This window comes from Magallana gigas, chromosome 7, assembly GCF_963853765.1.
Source record: "Magallana gigas chromosome 7, xbMagGiga1.1, whole genome shotgun sequence".
NCBI lineage: Eukaryota > Metazoa > Mollusca > Bivalvia > Ostreida > Ostreidae > Magallana > Magallana gigas.
Genome location: NC_088859.1, coordinates 24,348,476 through 24,371,244, shown reverse-complemented (window position 1 = coordinate 24,371,244; position 22,769 = coordinate 24,348,476). Strand labels below are relative to the sequence as shown.

Genomic DNA, 22,769 nt, shown 5'->3' with positions numbered 1-22,769 from the left:
TGTGGAAAAAAGTAAATCATCCTTTTTTAATTAGTATTTTTTTATTTGATGACAATATATACTTCACATGACAATTAATAATGACAAATGTGACAGACTACAGAGCACTGACGTGTTAATAACAGAGGCAGAAAGGGGAGATAACTGGTCCTTAGCACATGAATGGGTACAGACAGCTGGTCTACCAAGGATGCAGTGGTACACTAAACAATACAACTAAGTAACTGCTTAAAAGAGTACAACCTTATTTCATAAAAATGATACAATGTACATACAATTTAAAATTGTTCCTGGTGTTGCACCTGCTGAGTTGTGCACTTTACAAATTGCTCTGAATGGTTCACACATTGGGAAACAATAATGCTCTTACTTATTCACACAATACATATCATGCATTGCACCTTCTAAACAGTAAAAGTATGAACTGAAAATTCATGGATTATAATCAGTATATAAGTGCTATGATCATTGCAAATCTGATGTGATGTTATGAAATAGATGCATTTGGTTACAATTTCTTCTGAACTCCATGGAAGGACCATGAGGATATTGATTACGGTAAGTTCCAAACTAGTTTGTGGTCATAGACTTCACCAAACTTTCTCCTGGCTAAACGTAAACCTTAAAACAACCTTTCTCTGTAACACTTGAACCTTAAGACAACCTTTGTGTTAGAAATGAACCGATACTGATATTTTACAATAATGATACTCTAATATGATATTAAGTGTAGGGGCACTGAACTATGTTTCAGAAATTGAATCAGTGGAGATAAGTTAAACAAAGTACAGTGTATTAAGAAACTTTTTTGGCACCATTCCTTGTTTTATATGATTAAAATACAACCTACTGAAAATTTCTCTCACAACCTAAGGTATATTTGTTGAGTTGGTTAATGCAAATAAAGCATCTAAAAAATACAACATCAAATACAAATAGAATCATGTTTACGACTTATTCTTGCTGGTACTCAGTCCAAAATATATACCATACATTTTAAATATATAATTCATGATATTCTATTGAAATAATTTTTTAAAATTATGCAAAGTTTCCATAATCATTTTTATATACATGCATATATATATTTATAAAATCTTGATAAACTTTTTAAAACACTCTTGATAGTAGTCATAATATGTTATAACACTGCCCCTTGAATGATGAACAACCAGGAATATTGCTGTTTCCACCTCTGTTCTGAAAAGGCATACACATTTTTGCTCTAAACCTGAATCATATTGACTAGATAAAAAGATTTCTTTTTTAAAACATCACTCTTGAAGCAGCTCTGAAACTTAAACTACAACCTGTACAAAAGCTTTGCTTCATCGATTGCACTAAATAAAAGCTAATGAGCAGATAATACAGCAATGTGTTCCACTTGGTCATGGACTCGGTGAATCCGTGGTTCTGTCAGAGTCCTCCTCGACAACCCCTCAAGTCAACGTCAACAGTGAGCACAAAACAAAGTCAGGCAGCAATAGATTCCTGTACGTGAGTAGTGGGACTTTATCTGACACTGGCCGCTTCCTTGTAGTCGGAGCCCTCTATGGTGAAGAACTCCTCCAGCTTCCACTGCAAGGTCTCAAAAGTGGGTCTCTCCATCTCCTCCTTCCTCCAACACTCCAGCATGATATCGTACAGAGGCTTGGGACAGTTCGGGGGACAGGGCATTCTGTAGCCATGTTCTACTTGGTGAAGGACTTCGGCATTGGTCATACCTACAGCAAGATTGAGAGAACATGTATGCACACTGCCATTGAAAGCGTAAATCAAATCATTATTGTGCACTACACTCAATTTGGATGGCCAATATCTGAAGATTGCTGCTTCCTGATTCATGCCAGTTGTCGCATATAAATACATCTTAATGAGAAAGATATCATTTACTGTATTTATAATGATATCTGTGATTAATATGCAGTCTTTTTAAAGAATGGCTGTACGGAGCAAATTCTCTTGTCGATGTGAATGTTCAGAGATTCAGGCTACTTCATATGTACTGTTGGTATAACAAGTGACTAAACTGAGGAGCTTATTTTAACTCCAAAAAATATTGTAATTATAGTCTTTTAGAAACAACAAAAATTTAACTGTTATTTACAAATGATTCATCACACAACTAACTGTACAAACCTGGATATGGTATTCTTCCATAAGTAACAATTTCTGTCAGGAGGATTCCGAATGACCACACATCTGACTTAATGGTGAAGCGGTTGTAATTGGCAGCTTCAGGTGCTGTCCATTTGATCGGGAACCTGGCACCCACTCTTGCTTCATATTCATCCTCCTACAAAAGATCATAATAAACATTTCAAATAGAGGTCTCAATATCATTAACATTTATTTTAATCTATCATGCATAAACTCCCTTCCCAATCTCCCTTGAAAAAAAAAGATCAATAGAAATAAAAGTTTACTACTCAAACAAGACGGTACAGATATAGACATCTTCAATTACCTTTATAACTCTGGCTAATCCAAAGTCGGCTATCTTGACAGTGTTGTTGTCGGATACGAGTATATTACGGGCAGCCAGGTCACGGTGGATGTAGTTCTGTGATTCCAAATACGCCATACCACTAGCAATCTGAGCAGCCACATCAATCAACTGTGGCAGCTTCAGAGTCCTGCCCTTACCTTCAAAATAAAAATAAAATGTTGAAATTGATTTCAATGCAAACAGATTGGAACTGCTTGGGTCAGTTGTTTTCTGACTATATCCCAGTGGTCTACATACCCTGTAAGTATTCCAGTAAGCTACCATGCCGCATCAGTTCAGTGATGATGTAGATAGGCTCATCTTGTGTACACACTGCATACAACTGGATCAACTTGGGATGTCTCAGCTTCTTCATTATCTGTGCTTCTGCCAGGAAATCCTTAGGATCCATTGTTCCTACAGTCATTTTAATAAATACTACTGTGACACTGTCATTTGTATACATCTTGTCTTAAAAGATGGGGCTAAAAATCTTGAATCAACAAAAAAGCATGCACTATGGCTTATAGTAATTAATTTTGAAAATTGTGCATGATACTTAATATCAAATATGTGTTTTTAATACTTATTTAAATCTGAAAAAGTAACAGTCAAAATTGGTTTATCAGATTTAATAATTCCATAATAAGGCCTTAATTACTATACTCGGCCCTAAATGGGCTTAGTCTTGAGAAGCTTGACCAGAATGATCAACATTATAGAAATAAATAAAATTAAATGTTCATTTATTAATGTTTAAAAGTGACCTAGTTCAGTTCCAATATGAGTCGAACACAGCAGTTTTGGTAGGTACTGACCTGGTTTCAGAGTTTTGATGGCGACAGGGGTGGTGCTGTTCCACAGACCCTCCCATACCTCTCCAAACTGACCATGCCCAATGTTTCTCAGCAGTTTCAGTGAGGACTTGGGGATCTCCCATTGGTCTTTGGTGTTATAAGACAATCCTATTGTCTGTGGTTTCTCTATCTGTAATAAAATGTAGCAGTGCATTGATATAACCATGTCTCTACAATGTTAGGTATTATTTTTGTTGGAAGGGGGCACACTGAAATGTTCTAGCTCAAACAGCTATTAGATAAAATTATAACGATACATGTATAAATAAAAAATTAACAGGCTTTTATGATTGTTAAGTACCAGTATTTCTTTTACTAGAATAGAACTTCATTTTTTCCGAAGAAAGATGATAGGAAACTGGTTTCAAAACTTACAGTCATTAAATAAATTCATCAAACAAACATAAGTTTGTGAAAATATTTGGTGTATTTATACAGTGGTCTAGATAAAAGGGTGAGAAAAAATACAGTTCTGTACACTTTTAGAGGACCAAATAAGCCAAGGTGTTTTAGAAATCAAAAGAAGAATCAAAGGCCTGAAGGGCCACAATGGCGTCGAGTTAAAGTTAATTTGAAGAGTAAAAACCTAAATAATTTTTTAAACAAGTGAAAAGCTGTCAATGAGACAGCTAACTGGGTTTTCTTTTTATATGTGAACTGTATCCATAATCCATGCCAACCCATATCCAGTGAAATAAAGTACCTCATATGCAATATTTTGCTAAAAAAAGACTAAGTTCAAAAGCTGGTATTTTTTTCATAAATAATCAGAAATAAAAATCCTTAAAATATTCACACCTCTGATACATGTACAATTAATCTGCAAAAGAACAACTTTTTATCTATAAAACTGTAGGAATAGTTATCCGTACAATGAGGTAACCCTATATGCAATATTTTGCTAAAAATTGACTTAACTTCAAAAGCTGGTATTTTTTTCATAAATTATCAGTAACCAAAATACAAGCAATTTCTTTTCATAAATTATCTGTAACCAAACTCCTAGCAATAAGCACACCTCTGATATATGTATAACTGATCTGCAAAAGAAAAATTTCCTATCTTGAGAACTGTAGGAGGAGTTATCCGTACAATGAGGGTACCCTATATGCAATATTTTGCCAAAAATGACTAAGTTCAAAAGCTGGTATTTTTTTCATAAATTATCGAAAATCAAAATCCTAACAATATGCATACCTCTGATATATGTGTAATTGATCTGCAAAAGAACAACTTCCTGTTTTGAAAACTGTAGGAGGACTTATCCGTACAATGAGGGTACCCTATATGCAATATTTTGCCAAAAAATGACAAAGTTCAAAAGCTGGTATTTTTTTCATAAATTATCGAAAATCAAAATCCTAGCAATATGCATACCTCTGATATATGTATAACTGATCTGCAAAAGAACAACTTCCTATTTTGAAAACTGTAGGAGGACTTATCCGTACAATGAGGGTACCCTATATGCAATATTTTGCCAAAAAATGACCAAGTTCAAAAGCTGGTATTATTTTCATAAATTATCGAAAATCAAAATCCTAGCAATATGCATACCTCTGATATATGTTTAATTGATCTGCAAAAGAACAACTTCCTATTTTGAAAACTGTAGGAGGACTTATCCATACAATGATGGTACCCTATATGCAATATTTTGCCAAAAAATGACCAAGTTCAAAAGCTGGTATTTTGTTTTCCATAAATTATCAAAAAAATTTAAAAAAAAAAAAAATAGAAAATGTTATTTATCACATAACTTATAAAATTACAATTCATTACAAATTTGCTCACCTAATTCTTAAAAAGTTTTGAATTTCAATTGAAAATTTAAGTTTATAGTAATATCTTAGGAGTTAAAAATTTTTTAGATTTTTTTTCTCTATTTATATGGAAATAAATATTTAAATTATTATTGTGTTTAATTCTATATATTGTATACTGCTGATAACCACTCTGTCTCTTATTATCAATTTCATCTAAAATTCACAAGGATCCAAATGACACGGGCCGAAAAGATCGGGGGTAGATAAAAGAAAGCACCCATTCACGTTGTTTACAAAGTGAAAGTAGTTCACTAGTTGGTTTATGTAGGTATCACAACACTATTTTTTCGAAGGTTCACGTCAAAACATGGCTGAGTGAAAATAATTCCCGAGTTCCCCTTCGTTTTTAGGAGTTTTCCGCCAGCGACAGGGACTGTACTTTTTTTTGAGATAAAAAACAACATGTAAAATGCCTGATTTTCCCACCTTTGTAAAACTACGAGGTCACTTGAATTTTTGATGTCAGTTGTTTAGGCAGGGGTGTGAAAGGGCTCGGACATGATTTTCAAGCACATGTGTAACTTTGATGTAAACAAACTCTCGTGCCTTTGTGGATGGCTGTGTGTTTTTTGCTACTAAATTGGTTAGGAACAATTGTTTTAAAAGTTGTAAAGAGGAATTTACCCAGAAGTTTGTTTTAAACTTGCTACCCGTATCTAAAGTTGCGTAATTTTGGTAAGAATATATAGTAAAAATTAATAGTGTTGTGCAACCTGAAGGAAAATTGTTATGATGTGTTTTAAGTCATAAAGTGGAGTTTTTTGGCGTTCTATCGATGTGTGTAGATTAGAAATCACCAACAATGAGCATTTGTGGCCGGCACCTCTCTTATTTTGCTGTCAATGGCGCATACAAAATTAGCCCAGATTTCCTCTGAAATTTCGTAGAACATCAAACAGCGACCCGATTATAGTGTATCGGACCGTCCAAACTGCCCCAAAATTATACAGCAGCTTATCCAGAAAGTTGGTTTTATCGTCGTAAACCAAAAAAGCTTTTATGTAATACGAATTTTGTGTAAAATGAGTTATTTAGACGCTTGTATGGTATACAGAATCTATAAAATTATGCCCATAAAACGCCAATATTAAAGTAAAATATGAATTTAGCTATGATCCAACACCCGCATTAGTTTTATTAGAACCTGACAATGCTAATTTATATGAAAATGCACGCCAATTCTTTAAAATTGAATAATATAACGGCAGTTTTTCAACCCCTCCCCCCAAAGGCAGGGTTCGCTAAACTTGTACATGTATATATTCTCGGGTCGTCATGATATCAACAAGTTTGCATTGTCTTGTGAATAAACATGCATATTTGCACACATTAGAACCAAAAAAATCATTCAAAATTAACACGCCGTGAAATTACATACAGTATAACTTTTAACATATTTTCATAAATCAGAGGCCACCGCGAGCACCATGGTTTTAATAATCGCTCATAACTTTATGATATAGCTACAGAATTCAGTAAAACTTTCCACATGTGTTCCACAATAAATGTTTTTGTGTTTTCAGTTTTTATTTTAGCGAGTGTAAAATAATAGATTACTTGCAGGTATCACAACACTATTTTTTCGAAGGTTCACGTCAAAACATGGCTGAGTGAAAATAATTCCCGAGTTCCCCTTCGTTTTTAGGAGTTTTCCGCCAGCGACAGGGACTGTACTTTTTTTTGAGATAAAAAACAACATGTAAAATGCCTGATTTTCCCACCTTTGTAAAACTACGAGGTCACTTGAATTTTTGATGTCAGTTGTTTAGGCAGGGGTGTGAAAGGGCTCGGACATGATTTTCAAGCACATGTGTAACTTTGATGTAAACAAACTCTCGTGCCTTTGTGGATGGCTGTGTGTTTTTTGCTACTAAATTGGTTAGGAACAATTGTTTTAAAAGTTGTAAAGAGGAATTTACCCAGAAGTTTGTTTTAAACTTGCTACCCGTATCTAAAGTTGCGTAATTTTGGTAAGAATATATAGTAAAAATTAATAGTGTTGTGCAACCTGAAGGAAAATTGTTATGATGTGTTTTAAGTCATAAAGTGGAGTTTTTTGGCGTTCTATCGATGTGTGTAGATTAGAAATCACCAACAATGAGCATTTGTGGCCGGCACCTCTCTTATTTTGCTGTCAATGGCGCATACAAAATTAGCCCAGATTTCCTCTGAAATTTCGTAGAACATCAAACAGCGACCCGATTATAGTGTATCGGACCGTCCAAACTGCCCCAAAATTATACAGCAGCTTATCCAGAAAGTTGGTTTTATCGTCGTAAACCAAAAAAGCTTTTATGTAATACGAATTTTGTGTAAAATGAGTTATTTAGACGCTTGTATGGTATACAGAATCTATAAAATTATGCCCATAAAACGCCAATATTAAAGTAAAATATGAATTTAGCTATGATCCAACACCCGCATTAGTTTTATTAGAACCTGACAATGCTAATTTATATGAAAATGCACGCCAATTCTTTAAAATTGAATAATATAACGGCAGTTTTTCAACCCCTCCCCCCAAAGGCAGGGTTCGCTAAACTTGTACATGTATATATTCTCGGGTCGTCATGATATCAACAAGTTTGCATTGTCTTGTGAATAAACATGCATATTTGCACACATTAGAACCAAAAAAATCATTCAAAATTAACACGCCGTGAAATTACATACAGTATAACTTTTAACATATTTTCATAAATCAGAGGCCACCGCGAGCACCATGGTTTTAATAATCGCTCATAACTTTATGATATAGCTACAGAATTCAGTAAAACTTTCCACATGTGTTCCACAATAAATGTTTTTGTGTTTTCAGTTTTTATTTTAGCGAGTGTAAAATAATAGATTACTTGCAGGTATCACAACACTATTTTTTCGAAGGTTCACGTCAAAACATGGCTGAGTGAAAATAATTCCCGAGTTCCCCTTCGTTTTTAGGAGTTTTCCGCCAGCGACAGGGACTGTACTTTTTTTTGAGATAAAAAACAACATGTAAAATGCCTGATTTTCCCACCTTTGTAAAACTACGAGGTCACTTGAATTTTTGATGTCAGTTGTTTAGGCAGGGGTGTGAAAGGGCTCGGACATGATTTTCAAGCACATGTGTAACTTTGATGTAAACAAACTCTCGTGCCTTTGTGGATGGCTGTGTGTTTTTTGCTACTAAATTGGTTAGGAACAATTGTTTTAAAAGTTGTAAAGAGGAATTTACCCAGAAGTTTGTTTTAAACTTGCTACCCGTATCTAAAGTTGCGTAATTTTGGTAAGAATATATAGTAAAAATTAATAGTGTTGTGCAACCTGAAGGAAAATTGTTATGATGTGTTTTAAGTCATAAAGTGGAGTTTTTTGGCGTTCTATCGATGTGTGTAGATTAGAAATCACCAACAATGAGCATTTGTGGCCGGCACCTCTCTTATTTTGCTGTCAATGGCGCATACAAAATTAGCCCAGATTTCCTCTGAAATTTCGTAGAACATCAAACAGCGACCCGATTATAGTGTATCGGACCGTCCAAACTGCCCCAAAATTATACAGCAGCTTATCCAGAAAGTTGGTTTTATCGTCGTAAACCAAAAAAGCTTTTATGTAATACGAATTTTGTGTAAAATGAGTTATTTAGACGCTTGTATGGTATACAGAATCTATAAAATTATGCCCATAAAACGCCAATATTAAAGTAAAATATGAATTTAGCTATGATCCAACACCCGCATTAGTTTTATTAGAACCTGACAATGCTAATTTATATGAAAATGCACGCCAATTCTTTAAAATTGAATAATATAACGGCAGTTTTTCAACCCCTCCCCCCAAAGGCAGGGTTCGCTAAACTTGTACATGTATATATTCTCGGGTCGTCATGATATCAACAAGTTTGCATTGTCTTGTGAATAAACATGCATATTTGCACACATTAGAACCAAAAAAATCATTCAAAATTAACACGCCGTGAAATTACATACAGTATAACTTTTAACATATTTTCATAAATCAGAGGCCACCGCGAGCACCATGGTTTTAATAATCGCTCATAACTTTATGATATAGCTACAGAATTCAGTAAAACTTTCCACATGTGTTCCACAATAAATGTTTTTGTGTTTTCAGTTTTTATTTTAGCGAGTGTAAAATAATAGATTACTTGCAGGTATCACAACACTATTTTTTCGAAGGTTCACGTCAAAACATGGCTGAGTGAAAATAATTCCCGAGTTCCCCTTCGTTTTTAGGAGTTTTCCGCCAGCGACAGGGACTGTACTTTTTTTTGAGATAAAAAACAACATGTAAAATGCCTGATTTTCCCACCTTTGTAAAACTACGAGGTCACTTGAATTTTTGATGTCAGTTGTTTAGGCAGGGGTGTGAAAGGGCTCGGACATGATTTTCAAGCACATGTGTAACTTTGATGTAAACAAACTCTCGTGCCTTTGTGGATGGCTGTGTGTTTTTTGCTACTAAATTGGTTAGGAACAATTGTTTTAAAAGTTGTAAAGAGGAATTTACCCAGAAGTTTGTTTTAAACTTGCTACCCGTATCTAAAGTTGCGTAATTTTGGTAAGAATATATAGTAAAAATTAATAGTGTTGTGCAACCTGAAGGAAAATTGTTATGATGTGTTTTAAGTCATAAAGTGGAGTTTTTTGGCGTTCTATCGATGTGTGTAGATTAGAAATCACCAACAATGAGCATTTGTGGCCGGCACCTCTCTTATTTTGCTGTCAATGGCGCATACAAAATTAGCCCAGATTTCCTCTGAAATTTCGTAGAACATCAAACAGCGACCCGATTATAGTGTATCGGACCGTCCAAACTGCCCCAAAATTATACAGCAGCTTATCCAGAAAGTTGGTTTTATCGTCGTAAACCAAAAAAGCTTTTATGTAATACGAATTTTGTGTAAAATGAGTTATTTAGACGCTTGTATGGTATACAGAATCTATAAAATTATGCCCATAAAACGCCAATATTAAAGTAAAATATGAATTTAGCTATGATCCAACACCCGCATTAGTTTTATTAGAACCTGACAATGCTAATTTATATGAAAATGCACGCCAATTCTTTAAAATTGAATAATATAACGGCAGTTTTTCAACCCCTCCCCCCAAAGGCAGGGTTCGCTAAACTTGTACATGTATATATTCTCGGGTCGTCATGATATCAACAAGTTTGCATTGTCTTGTGAATAAACATGCATATTTGCACACATTAGAACCAAAAAAATCATTCAAAATTAACACGCCGTGAAATTACATACAGTATAACTTTTAACATATTTTCATAAATCAGAGGCCACCGCGAGCACCATGGTTTTAATAATCGCTCATAACTTTATGATATAGCTACAGAATTCAGTAAAACTTTCCACATGTGTTCCACAATAAATGTTTTTGTGTTTTCAGTTTTTATTTTAGCGAGTGTAAAATAATAGATTACTTGCAGGTATCACAACACTATTTTTTCGAAGGTTCACGTCAAAACATGGCTGAGTGAAAATAATTCCCGAGTTCCCCTTCGTTTTTAGGAGTTTTCCGCCAGCGACAGGGACTGTACTTTTTTTTGAGATAAAAAACAACATGTAAAATGCCTGATTTTCCCACCTTTGTAAAACTACGAGGTCACTTGAATTTTTGATGTCAGTTGTTTAGGCAGGGGTGTGAAAGGGCTCGGACATGATTTTCAAGCACATGTGTAACTTTGATGTAAACAAACTCTCGTGCCTTTGTGGATGGCTGTGTGTTTTTTGCTACTAAATTGGTTAGGAACAATTGTTTTAAAAGTTGTAAAGAGGAATTTACCCAGAAGTTTGTTTTAAACTTGCTACCCGTATCTAAAGTTGCGTAATTTTGGTAAGAATATATAGTAAAAATTAATAGTGTTGTGCAACCTGAAGATGTACTTATCGCTCGATTAGGAAGTTTTGTTTCTACAAGATCAAACATTTGTGCATTGTCAATTTTCGATATGGATACAAAATCATCTATTTTGCAGGCTAGTACATTTCATAACCAAATTGAGTATGTAAGCCCAGCTATCGCATGTGTCTCGGTGCTAGTGTATTCATCCGCTGAAACCGAGACATATTGTTTTCAATAAAATGTGAACATTTTTAAAGACGGCAACCATTTCGAATCTGCAAACTTGTTTTGTTGACGTACAGTTCTGCTCGAAATTGAAGTATGTCATCTATTTTTCTTGAAACACATACGAAAACTTTGCACTCATTTGAGTTGTTTGGCTCCTAAAAATGTAACTTCCGGACGTACGATCCCTAGATGGCTTTCGAGCTTCGCTCGACGCCATAAAAAAGTCAACAATGCCTTCTATTTGAATTTGATCAGGCTTGGATCTTCAATACAATATTTGTACAAGATGTGGCAATGATGTAGCAGTTTTTAAAAGGAGGATTTTGTCTTAATCATACGCCAACTTAAGACAGCAATACAAACAAAGGAATTTAGAGTGCATGGGAAATTGTTTGGGTCACCCACGGAAACATAAAATATGTCTACCTTAAACATAACTTTGTATGAAACCATTTTAGAAAAGAGGACATTTTATACACACAATGTCAAGAGTTGGTCAAATATCACTTCCTGATTCTGTATATTTGCATTACACAGAAGACTTTATTTTTGAAATTATGATGTTTGCTTGCATATTTGCAATAAATGTTCAAGAAAAATGATTAAACCTATTTGAGAATGGGGAAACATTTTACTTTCCTGCATGGAGAAAGATTTAAAGCTTTCAGAATTAATATTGACATAGCTGGCAGCAAACCACGACAACAGGACATACAGAGAAGTCCTCTGAGAATTTCACAGAAAATGCCCCTCTATTAAAATAAGATTATCTGGCAGAAAATCAATATATCATCCCTAAACATCTTCTACATCCATTTTTCTATATTTCTACTCAAAAGTAAAAGAGTCAGAATTCTTATTTTTTGTAAAAAAAAAAAAAAAAATTATAAAAATAGAAAGGATTTCAGAATACATATACACATTAGTCATCATTTTTGATTTCTTACATAACACTAACAAGAGAGCAGTTAATCTTCAAATTTCATACAGATATTTTTCTTAATCAAAGTTTATTGACAAAATTTACAAGCACTGGGCATACTCTGAACAGACAATTGATGCGAAGTGTCCATATGTTCAGAATAAATACTACATCTGTGGGAGCCTTCAAGTGGAACCACTTAATCTAAGGAGGAGCTTCCTTTCCACTTGATCAATGCTGCTGCCTTACTACTGAGCCCTTGCTGTATTGACAGTGTACAATAATGGTGTTGTCTGACACCTCGCTGACATGCAAAGACTATACCAGTTCAGCAAGTGCTAATGTTGTTACAGAGAAATCAATACATGCTATGCTAATGGGCCACACTTGGAACTGTTACATAGTTCATCAACAGACTTAAAACAGAGTTGACTCATTCTGCAGCCCATTGTCTGCTGATCTATTACATCATCACCAGTCTACAAGCTACAACAGTCATCCCCCCCCCCCCCTCTCATGCATCTTAACTTTATTTTTTGTTAAACCTCATACCATCCACCCCTAAAATTAACATTAAGGAGTTCTTTTAACGTGGTGTATAGCGGATTACTGGGATACTGGGATTGGGGGGGGGGGGGGGATAGGGTGTTGAAGACAAGTTTCTGACCTGAGTACAGGGCCTGCGAAGGTTAACACATAGTCCGTCAGCCTCCAAGTTATAGTGATCCACTAGCTCCGACAGAGTTCGGAAGGTGACACGACGAGCAATGAAGAACCCTCCCTCATCCAGCTGTCGAATTCTGTAGTGCTTCACTGTGTCTCCATCTCTCACTATAAAAAATTAACCTTTCAAACTTACTAGGCCAATTTACAAATCTAAATGTTACTAGAAATTAAGGACAGATGAATAGGGTATGTCACAAGATACCTATACAAAATGACTTTGTTCAAGAGTCAGTTCTCTTTCTGACCTGTAATATTAGACCAAGTACATCATATTACTGTTGAATGAAGATCAGGTGTACACTCATGCCTGAACTGTAATTATTCGAGATGGTGCATTTCAGTGGAACCAGTAAGGTGTATCCTGTGGTTAAAAGCCTGACTAACATTTAACAAGTCTTTGTCCATCATGCAGTCCTTAGTCAAGTTTACACAATACCTATGATTTCAGTTCACCTTCCCGCTTGAGTATACATTTCAGGTAACAGAAGTCAAGGGTGGATGACACAAAATACTGACAATGAGTTTTTAAGCTTAAAAGCAAATGAGGTTAAACAAATCATGATGTTTCATTTTCTTTTTAAGACAAACACCAATTTTGCACTTTATATTCTGCAGTGTCACTAAAATTCACTTTTTTCTTACTTCCCTTGTCATCAAAGTGTTCATTAGTGTTGAGTATTCTAACCAATTTTTACCTTTAATATTTGCTTGTTAGAAAAAAGTGTTTACAAGTTAAGTACATGTAGCAAAATGATAGAATCTTCTTAATATGTTGCCCAGCATCTCTGCTTTTTTTTCACTCAAAAATGAATAAACTCAATTGCTGAAGACAAAGAAGATGAGCGAATAAGATGACACAATTAAATGCCTATTGGATCATGCAATCTTAAAACACAATATTCAAATTAATTTTTTTAAATACCCCGGTATCTATTTTTAAGATTATAATACAATCTTGCAAAGGCACAATTTCTAATTAAAGTCAGTTTGAATATTCTAACAAACACGAAGAAAAACAAAAATTCAAAGTTAATATTTTGACGGGTAAAGTATCTGGAACTTACTATGCTTAATGAAAAGATAATACAAATGCATGTATCTAATATTCTCTCAAAGAACTTTAAACAGATTAAGACAAATTTTCTTACCAGAAAGAGAATAGTCATTGCGCCTGCTTTCACTGTCTCTGATAAGGTAAGCACCATGTTCATTCTCTACAGATAACAATTTCTTTTCAGCTTCAACTCGCTTAATCTTACCAAAATACCACCTGCAACAAAATAAAAATTACAACATTTTAAACATGATTAAAGGGTCAAATAGTATTTTTTTTTAAAAAGGCCTAACTGTATTTAGTCAATCTCGACTACAGCAATATAATATTTTTCTAGTAAATTGTCACAAAGGATTCAGAAGTTTATAAACAACATAAAATATTCCTAGTGTGAAAGGTGTATTAAAATCAGCTTAAACTTTGGTTCACGTTGGTGGACAATTCATAATGTTTAATGCCCTTGTAAATTGGATATTCTTTTTTCCCCCTTTATTTTCTATATTTAGAATAAAACAATAATTCTTAAATTCTTGATTTTAGAAAGTATTTTCATAACTGATGAGGTTCTAGCAATAAATTTATAACTGATATACAGGGTTCAACATTAACATTAGCCTGTTAGCCTCTGACAATTTAAAACGTATTATATAATATAATATGTTTTAAATTGTCAGAGGCTAACAGGCTAATATTAATGTCGAACCCTGTATTTGTTATCCATCAATTTAAAACATATTATATAAATTTATATTTAGCATGTACAATATTTGTCAAATATTGGGGTTTTTTTTATACAGGTTAGCATAAGCCGTCGAACTTTTAAAAAATATAACATACAGTGAGTTTTAAAATACGATGGTGAGAATGATGGAACTTGCTGATAACAAGATTTTCAAGAATTTTTAAAAACTTTGGTAAATTTCAGCCTTGTTATTCATTTTTGACAGCAAAATCAAATTGCCTGTATAGTCAACAGGCAATTTGATTTTTCTGTCAAAAATAAATAACAAGCAACAGTTAACACTAGTGTGGCTGGAATAATGCGGCCTGAATAATGTGCAGAAAAGTTAGAAATGAACCCTTGGGTTTGGATTCCTGAATCCACGCTCATGCCTTATCAAAATGTTTAACACCAGGATTGAATTTTTGATGCAACTGCCAATCAATTTTGTTTGGTTTTACCAAATTCTTACATAATGTTCCAAAACAAGTTTATCAGGACTAATTTCTGGCCATATGATAACTGTTTGAATTTCCTTGAAAGCCATTAAAGCAGTACATTTTTTAGCGAAAGATGAAATCAATAAAATTAAGCTGTAAACACAAGATGAGTATTAAAGCTAGTCAACGGGTGGATGCTTACTCAATAGGGACTAAAGTGGCAATACTTATTCTTATGTTAGACTTTGCATTCATTAGTTTCTTTTAATTTGTCAATTTTTCTTCAGTTGAAAAAAACCCTACAAATACCACCAAGAAGCACAAAGTATGTACTCTATATTTGATATGATATCACTTTTCAGCACAACATTTTTTTTACACAGGTGGTGCATAACAACATACATCTATGATAAACCAAATACATGTAGTATAATATAAATGTGAACTACTTCAAAAACTGAATTTTAGAGATGTATAGAGTGATGTATATGATGATGCATAGGAAATAAAACAGATCCAAAACTTATTTTTGTACAGAACAAAAAACTTATTCAATGAACACAGTTATTGTTTTTAACATACAGTCAAGTGATAACTGACTTGCTGCAATCATATTGTGATTTAATAAGCTAACTGGCCAGACTATAACAATTCAAGACACAACACTTACGGTTCTGATTCTAAACTCTTTAGTTTAGCTACATAGTTGGATGGTATGTAGCCTTCATTTTTGGTTGTCCTTGACCTAGCAAGCCACCAGTCACCTTGTGTATCATTTATTATCTCTAAATGCTCTCCTTTACGAAAGCTGAGATCTTCATCGGTTCTCGCATCATAATCATAAAGAGCTACAAATGTTTTGACTGTGGAGGGGGTCGACTCAGGAGTAGGGCCGGACTGCGGAAGAACTGTTAGTGGATTAATCACAGGACTAGCCGGCTGTGGAGGTGTTGTTATCGTCACTTGATTCGGAGAAACAATTGCTCCATTTGGCTCTGATGGTTTCAGCTGAGGAGGCTGGACATTTGACGCGGGCTGAGCGGCCGAATTGTTAAGATTGGAGTTATCTGGGCACAAACAGTTCCCCATTTTTACATCAATATCATAATTATCGCTTTCACATTATACACTGAATATGCAGCTTATCCATTTTTACATTATTTGAGGATTTCGGAGGTCTCGCTGATTGTCCGACATGATGGAGACGTACAGCACCTCTCTGAACTAGCTCCGCGACAAAATATATTACTGGTGAAAATTCACCTTTTCTGAAGCAGTAGATGATGATACTCCAATATTAATTAAATGTTATCTTTTATATATAAACAACAACTCTTGTATCTTTATCTACCAAATATGACCATTTTCTTTCACTACCGATTGATTAATACGCGTAAGAACTACTTTTTTAACAAATTGCCTAAAACTCTAAGAGAGGCTATTTCGCATTGGTTGAAAAATACTTTGATACGACTAATCGGAACGCTCGTTTTAGAGCTGGTTTAAATGAATGAATCATACAAAGAGAGATAATCGCGTCGGGAAATATATAGTAGGTTTGAACTCCCTTTTTGCACATGACGGGAAAATTGGGTATCGAAAAAATATGTGCAAAACGGAAATTTGACCAGATAAGATAATTGCTTAATTGTTAATTGCTATAGTACCCCCCCCCCCATACACACACTTTTTCTCGCAGCAGACATTTTTCTGAAATTTGAATATATAAAAATGAATTACAGTGGAGTTGTCACGGTTTTTGGGGAGCATATCTTTAAGAAATGAAAATCGAGAGTGAAATTTAGAGAAAAGGGAATATTACGCAAATTGTCTCTCTCTCCCTCCCCCCCCCCCCCCCATTAGGTATTTCATAATTTGATAAATTGTGATTCGAGAGTTTCCTTTTGGGGGGAGGGTGTTTCCTTTTTTTCACGAGGTCCCCCCCCCCCCCCACTTTCAAAAACGATGCTAAGTGCCTGATATGTCTCTGGCGACACCTATTGCACGCCAAATTCACAAAAATGAGCAAAACATAGTTTCACAGACGATAAACTGGTTTTATCGGGTGTAAACTGTAGTTTACGAACATAAAAATATGGTTAACGATAATCATCTATATTTCAAATTTATGGCACGCTAATTTCACAAAATGAGCTTAAACATAGTTTTACAGTCGATAAACTAAGTTTATCGGTTGTAAACTGTAGTTTTCGGGCAGAAAACTATAGTTAGCGACGTTAATTCAGATATGTTTCACATCTGTAAACCATTTGGCGTGCAATAGTATGGCACGCCAAATTCACAAAAATGAGCTAAACATAGTTTCACAGTCGATAAACTAGGTTTATCGACTGTTAACTATAGTTTACGGATCGTAAACTATAGTTACCGACGTTTATCTATATTTCACATCTGTAAACTATAGTTAACGCGATAATCTATGTTTCACATCTGTAAACTATAGTTAACACTGAAAACAATCGTTTGCGGTTGTTAAACTTAGTTTATCTGATAAATAGGGTTTTATGATCAGTAAACTACGGTTTACAAATCTAAAGCACGCCAAATTCACATAAATTAGCAAAACATAGTTTCACAGTCGATAAACTAGGTTTATCGCTGTTAACTATAGTTTACGGATCCTAAACTATATTTACCGATGTTAATCTATATTTCACATCTGTAAACTCTAGTTTACGAATGCAAATCTATGTTTTTCTGTCTGGAAAGACACGTAAACAATAGTTTTTGCTGATAAATATAGATTCACATCTGTAAACTATAGTTTACATTCGTAAATAGTTTAGGGTTGATAAATATAGTTTCACGATTGTGAAACTATATTTATCAGAAAAACTATGTTTTACAATCGTTAATTATAGTTTTCGGTTCTAAACTATAGTTAACTGTCATTTAAACCATGCTTTACAAACGTAAAACTATGTTTATAACATTTTTGTGAATTTGGCGCCTTAATGTCTTAATAATACAATTTGCATTCGTGAACTATAGTTTAGAGTTGTTAATTATAGTTTCACAATTGTGAAACTATATTTATCAGATAAACTATGTTTAACAATCGCAAATGATTGTTTTCAGTGTTAACTATAGTTTACAGATATGAGACATAGATTATCGCGTTAACTATAGTTTACATTCGTGAAATATAGTCATAGATGTAAACTATAGTTAACGAATCGTTAACTATAGTTTAGGATCCGTAAACTATAGTAAACAGCCGATAAACCTAGTTAGCGACTGAGAAACTATGTTTAGCTCATTTTTGTGAATTTGGCGTGCCATAGTCATGGACACCATGCACGCTTGATTTTACTGCACTTTTTTGGACAATATCCGTAAACATATGGATACGGCACCTTTTCATAAAATTGATAATAGACAATCTACCATGCTTCTCATTTTAAAACAAGAGTAAATAAATATGACACATCCTGTTTAGTTTTAATGGCTTGGATCGTTTTTTATCGTAATAAACAGGGACGTGTATACTATATTTAGTGTATATATATTTACTAATTACGTGAGGTAATTTATCGCAAAATTCTTACCAGTTTGGGGGAAACTTTGCGATAAGAAATAAATTCCGTTGATGTATTATCAACTTCTAACTTAAAAATAATGTATTCTCTTATATGAAGGGAAATGACGTATAAAGTCGCGTCGAACACGTTTACAGAAAATCTATGTCACGTGACACGCGTGGCACAGACGAGAAACATGACAGTTAGTCTGGTACCCGCCCCCGCCACTGCGTTTGCACTTCGTTTTGGGGACCCCAAAACGAAGTGAAAACGCAGTGGCGGGGGCGGGTACCAGACTACATGACAGTTTATAAAGGGGAAGACCCACTGCACGTTCGCATTTTGTTAAGAAATTACATATGAGCGCAGTGAGGTACATTTATGTCCTTTCACATATAGATAGATTTTAACAAAATACATTGACCATCTGAAGGAGAAAAATCTACCTATATATGTGCTCATATAATATAAGGGCTTTCAAATGTGGGACGGTGCTAAAGGTCTGCAGGTACTGAATCAAAACAGTGTACCCCTACCATAAATAATGATTTATATCTCACATGTGATTGTTTTTTCTTGGATAGGAAAGGGAATATAAAAACAGTACATGTATCAGAAGTTAAGTGAAAGCAAAATAAAAAGAGAAATTCCGAAATTAATTTTTCTGCCAATTTACTTGGGGTCGTATTTACGAAAGCATGTTGAGCCTAGTGGAAAAGAATTTTTAGTGCGTTCAATCGCAATACTTATTGCATTTCATCGCAAAGTTTTTGCGTTTAAACGCAAAGTATTCCCCCCCAAAAAAGGATGTGAAATGCAACAGTCATTCAGCAACTCTCAAGTGATCTATATACAAAGTTTGAAGAAATATCGTTCATTAATAGAATTATTTGTGATTTAATTAATCTACTAGATATTCTCTATGAAAGCATTTTGAAAACTTTATATTTTTCATATCAAAATCAAAATCCATATGTCAACCACTAAGAATATTACTTCTTTATCAAAGTATATCATCTATCATAACTATTTTCAGTGTAAATAATATAATATATTATATATTTTCTCAAAACGCTTTGCAAAAATGAATTGGAATAATAATACAGTTGGAATGTTTATTGGAGGAACTAAATCGCCAAAGCGGGGTTTGACCCGATTTTCGTTTAGTTTGGCGATTTCATTCATCTTGAAAAGGGAGCAAAACTCGCGTGTCTTACTAAATGTACATTACTACACTTAACAATTACTAATCAAGTGTGTTTGTTAATTCGATAGATTTCTTCCAAAACACCCGATCCAAAGTATAATATAAATGTATGTAGCTGCTGCAAATATTATGGATTTGCCCCCCCCCCCCTCCACTTTTGTAGGAGCATGTAATAAATGAAACTGCAAATAAGGAATTCTAATTGAATTGACGTTACAGTTCGGGTTTTTTTTTCATGAATTTGAGAATTCGCCCTTTTTTCAATTGCTTGTCAATATGATTTTAACGAAGCTGCCACACACGCATTAAAAACCAATACGTGATTTTATACCCTTTCATATTTCATATTGTTGGAAATTTTTAAAAATGACTTTCAGTTGATTTTGCATTTGAATATAACAAACACAATTTAAAAAAATGACTATTTAATCTCCAGCTTTAAAGCTTACATGCACTTATATGATATGTATACATTCCTAAAAAATGAGTTTATAAAATAATCGAATTTCAAGTGATATATATGTACATGTTCTAGATCGAAGAAAAGACTGACATTTTGTCTTAAATTTGCACGTTCCGTTTATAAATTGATGATCAGCAGCGATAATCAACATTCATTTCTGATCAGATTAATTGATACATGCATGCTTCCATTGAATAAGTTTGTTTATTTAGTCAGGCAAGATTTTTGGAAAGCTATTACTTGTTTCATACTAATTCATAATACCAGGTACTTCAAGAAACTTTTCAGCTTTAAATCGCAGCATCATTCGCCTTGATCCTTCACTGGTATCAACGACTACCGGTAGTCGCTGAAAACATCAACGAATACAAATGAGAGAGAGAGAGAGAGAGAGAGAGAGAGAGAGAGAGAGAGAGAGAGAGAGAGAGAGAGAGAGAGAGAGAGAATTTTTTTTTTATACTTTTGAATGAATTCGTTTGAACCCTGAGGTATTTAAAAATATCGTACTATATCTGCTGTTTATATGTTTATTTAATACAGATTTTAATATAATTCTGCATTTTGCTCAAGCAGATGTTTGCCTTAATAAAATATCAATAGCTATAATTATTAAAATAACTGAAACTGTATAGTGTGTATGCCCACCAAGTTCAAACAAGTCTGGATCTCAATACTTTCAGTACTATGATTATTTATTGATCCAAAATTTCTTTTACCATGGTGGTGGTATTCTTCGTAACTCAAAAATTTAAAATAAGACAGTGCACTCAAGTTGTGATCCAGTATGAAATAAGACTGGCTTTCTGACTATATCGTACGAAAGACATCGCTTGCACATATCGTACCATTCGATATCATACTAGTTAGAAATAATAATGGATTGGAAATCTTTTTTGGTTAGGAGGTAGAAAAAACACTCGACTCTTTGGGTGCGCTCGATTGGACTGTTCCCGACTCGCTGTGAACTATGGCTGTTAACAATTGACACATGCGGCACTATGCATTATTGAGATGGATGATGAAGATGATGACAGTTCGCATGAAAATTCAAGCTTTGTCAATATTCTTAATAATGACCTTTTATAGTCTGTCCCAAGATATTTACGCAGCACATTTGGGCGACTTTTATTAGAAATACACATACCCATGAAAGAAGTGCAAGTGAAATAGTTGAAAGGGATAATTTTAAGATAATTTCATTGACACATTATCATCTTTCACTCGGAAAAATTCACAGGAACGAAAACAGATTCCTTACGGAGATTTATAATGGGAAATGGTTACATACGGAGATTTATAATGGGAAATGGTTACACCTTTTCTCCATTCGGAATACACTCTGAATACAGCCGCGGCGCGATTTTTCAACGTTATCATCCAGGCTTGCTGCAATACAAAATCCCCGTAGACATATCACATTTTTTTTTAGCATTGTATTGAAACCTGATAAGTTAACAGGGGCGTTTTGATTGAGAAATCTTTGAAATTTTTCATACTTTTAAATGAACATCGTTTGAACCCACAGGTATTTATAATTGTTATACTTTCATGTTAAATACAGAAATCTGATTGGTTAAGACGCAGTTCATAATCTGTTCTATTACCCTCAGCGTTAGCAACGCACTTAGCAACGGGTAACATTACGAATTGTTACATGCGCGAAAATCATGCGCGTACGGTTCGCCTTAGAAGTCACGTTATTCCTATCTAAAAGCAGTGATGTTTTCTTTAAAATTAAGACATTCAGTATAACAAAATAAATAGTGCCTGTTTGGGAGGATAACAGTTGAAATTGACACCCCTCGAAAACCATTGTCAACCTCCGCTTCGCGTCGGTTGACAATGGTTCTCTCGGGGTGTCAATTTCAACTGTTACCTTCCCAAACAGGCACTATTTATATATCGTTATACTTTCATGTTAGATACTGAAATCTGATTGGTTAAGACGCAGTTAATAATATTTACTATTACCCTCAGCGTTAGCAACGCACTTGGCAACGGGTAACATTAAAAAATGTTACATGCGCGAAAATTATGCGCGTACGGTTCGCTGTAGAATTCACGTTATTCCTATATAAAAGCAGTAAAATTTTCTTAAAAATGAAGACATTCAGTATAACAAAATAAATAGTGCCTGTTTGGGAGGATAGCAGTTGAAATTGACACCCCTCGAAAACCATTGTCAACCTCCGCTTCGCGTCGGTTGACAATGGTTTTCTCGGGGTGTCAATTTCAACTGTTACCCTCCCAAACAGGCACTATTTATATAATATCAAGCAATATTAAGCAAAATGTGAATCGAGGATATCTTGGGACAGAGTAAAATACTGCCTTTGCCTTACTTGGTCAGTAATATTAATAACGTTAAGTTTAGCATGTGTATACATATGGTCTGATATTAAATAATTAAATGCTTTTCACAAATTCAGAA

General features: G+C 34.2%; 1 protein-coding gene and 1 long non-coding RNA gene across 2 annotated transcripts; one reads left to right on the top strand and one right to left on the bottom strand.

The window, feature by feature from the left end:
- Positions 1–22: 22 nt before the first annotated feature.
- Positions 23–16,411, bottom strand: LOC105328878 (tyrosine-protein kinase Src42A). Its single transcript, XM_011429913.4, has 8 exons — positions 15,797–16,411; positions 14,060–14,181; positions 12,853–13,016; positions 3,307–3,475; positions 2,747–2,905; positions 2,468–2,646; positions 2,140–2,296; positions 23–1,724 (listed from the first exon to the last, which is right to left on the bottom strand). The coding sequence occupies exons 1-8, from the start codon at positions 16,213–16,215 to the stop codon at positions 1,513–1,515; spliced, it is 1,581 nt and encodes a 526-aa protein (XP_011428215.2). The 5' UTR covers positions 16,216–16,411; the 3' UTR covers positions 23–1,512.
- Positions 5,145–11,468, top strand: LOC136270161 (uncharacterized). Its single transcript, XR_010707894.1, has 2 exons — positions 5,145–5,425; positions 11,071–11,468. It is a non-coding gene; the product is annotated as an uncharacterized lncRNA (long non-coding RNA).
- Positions 16,412–22,769: the final 6,358 nt, after the last annotated feature.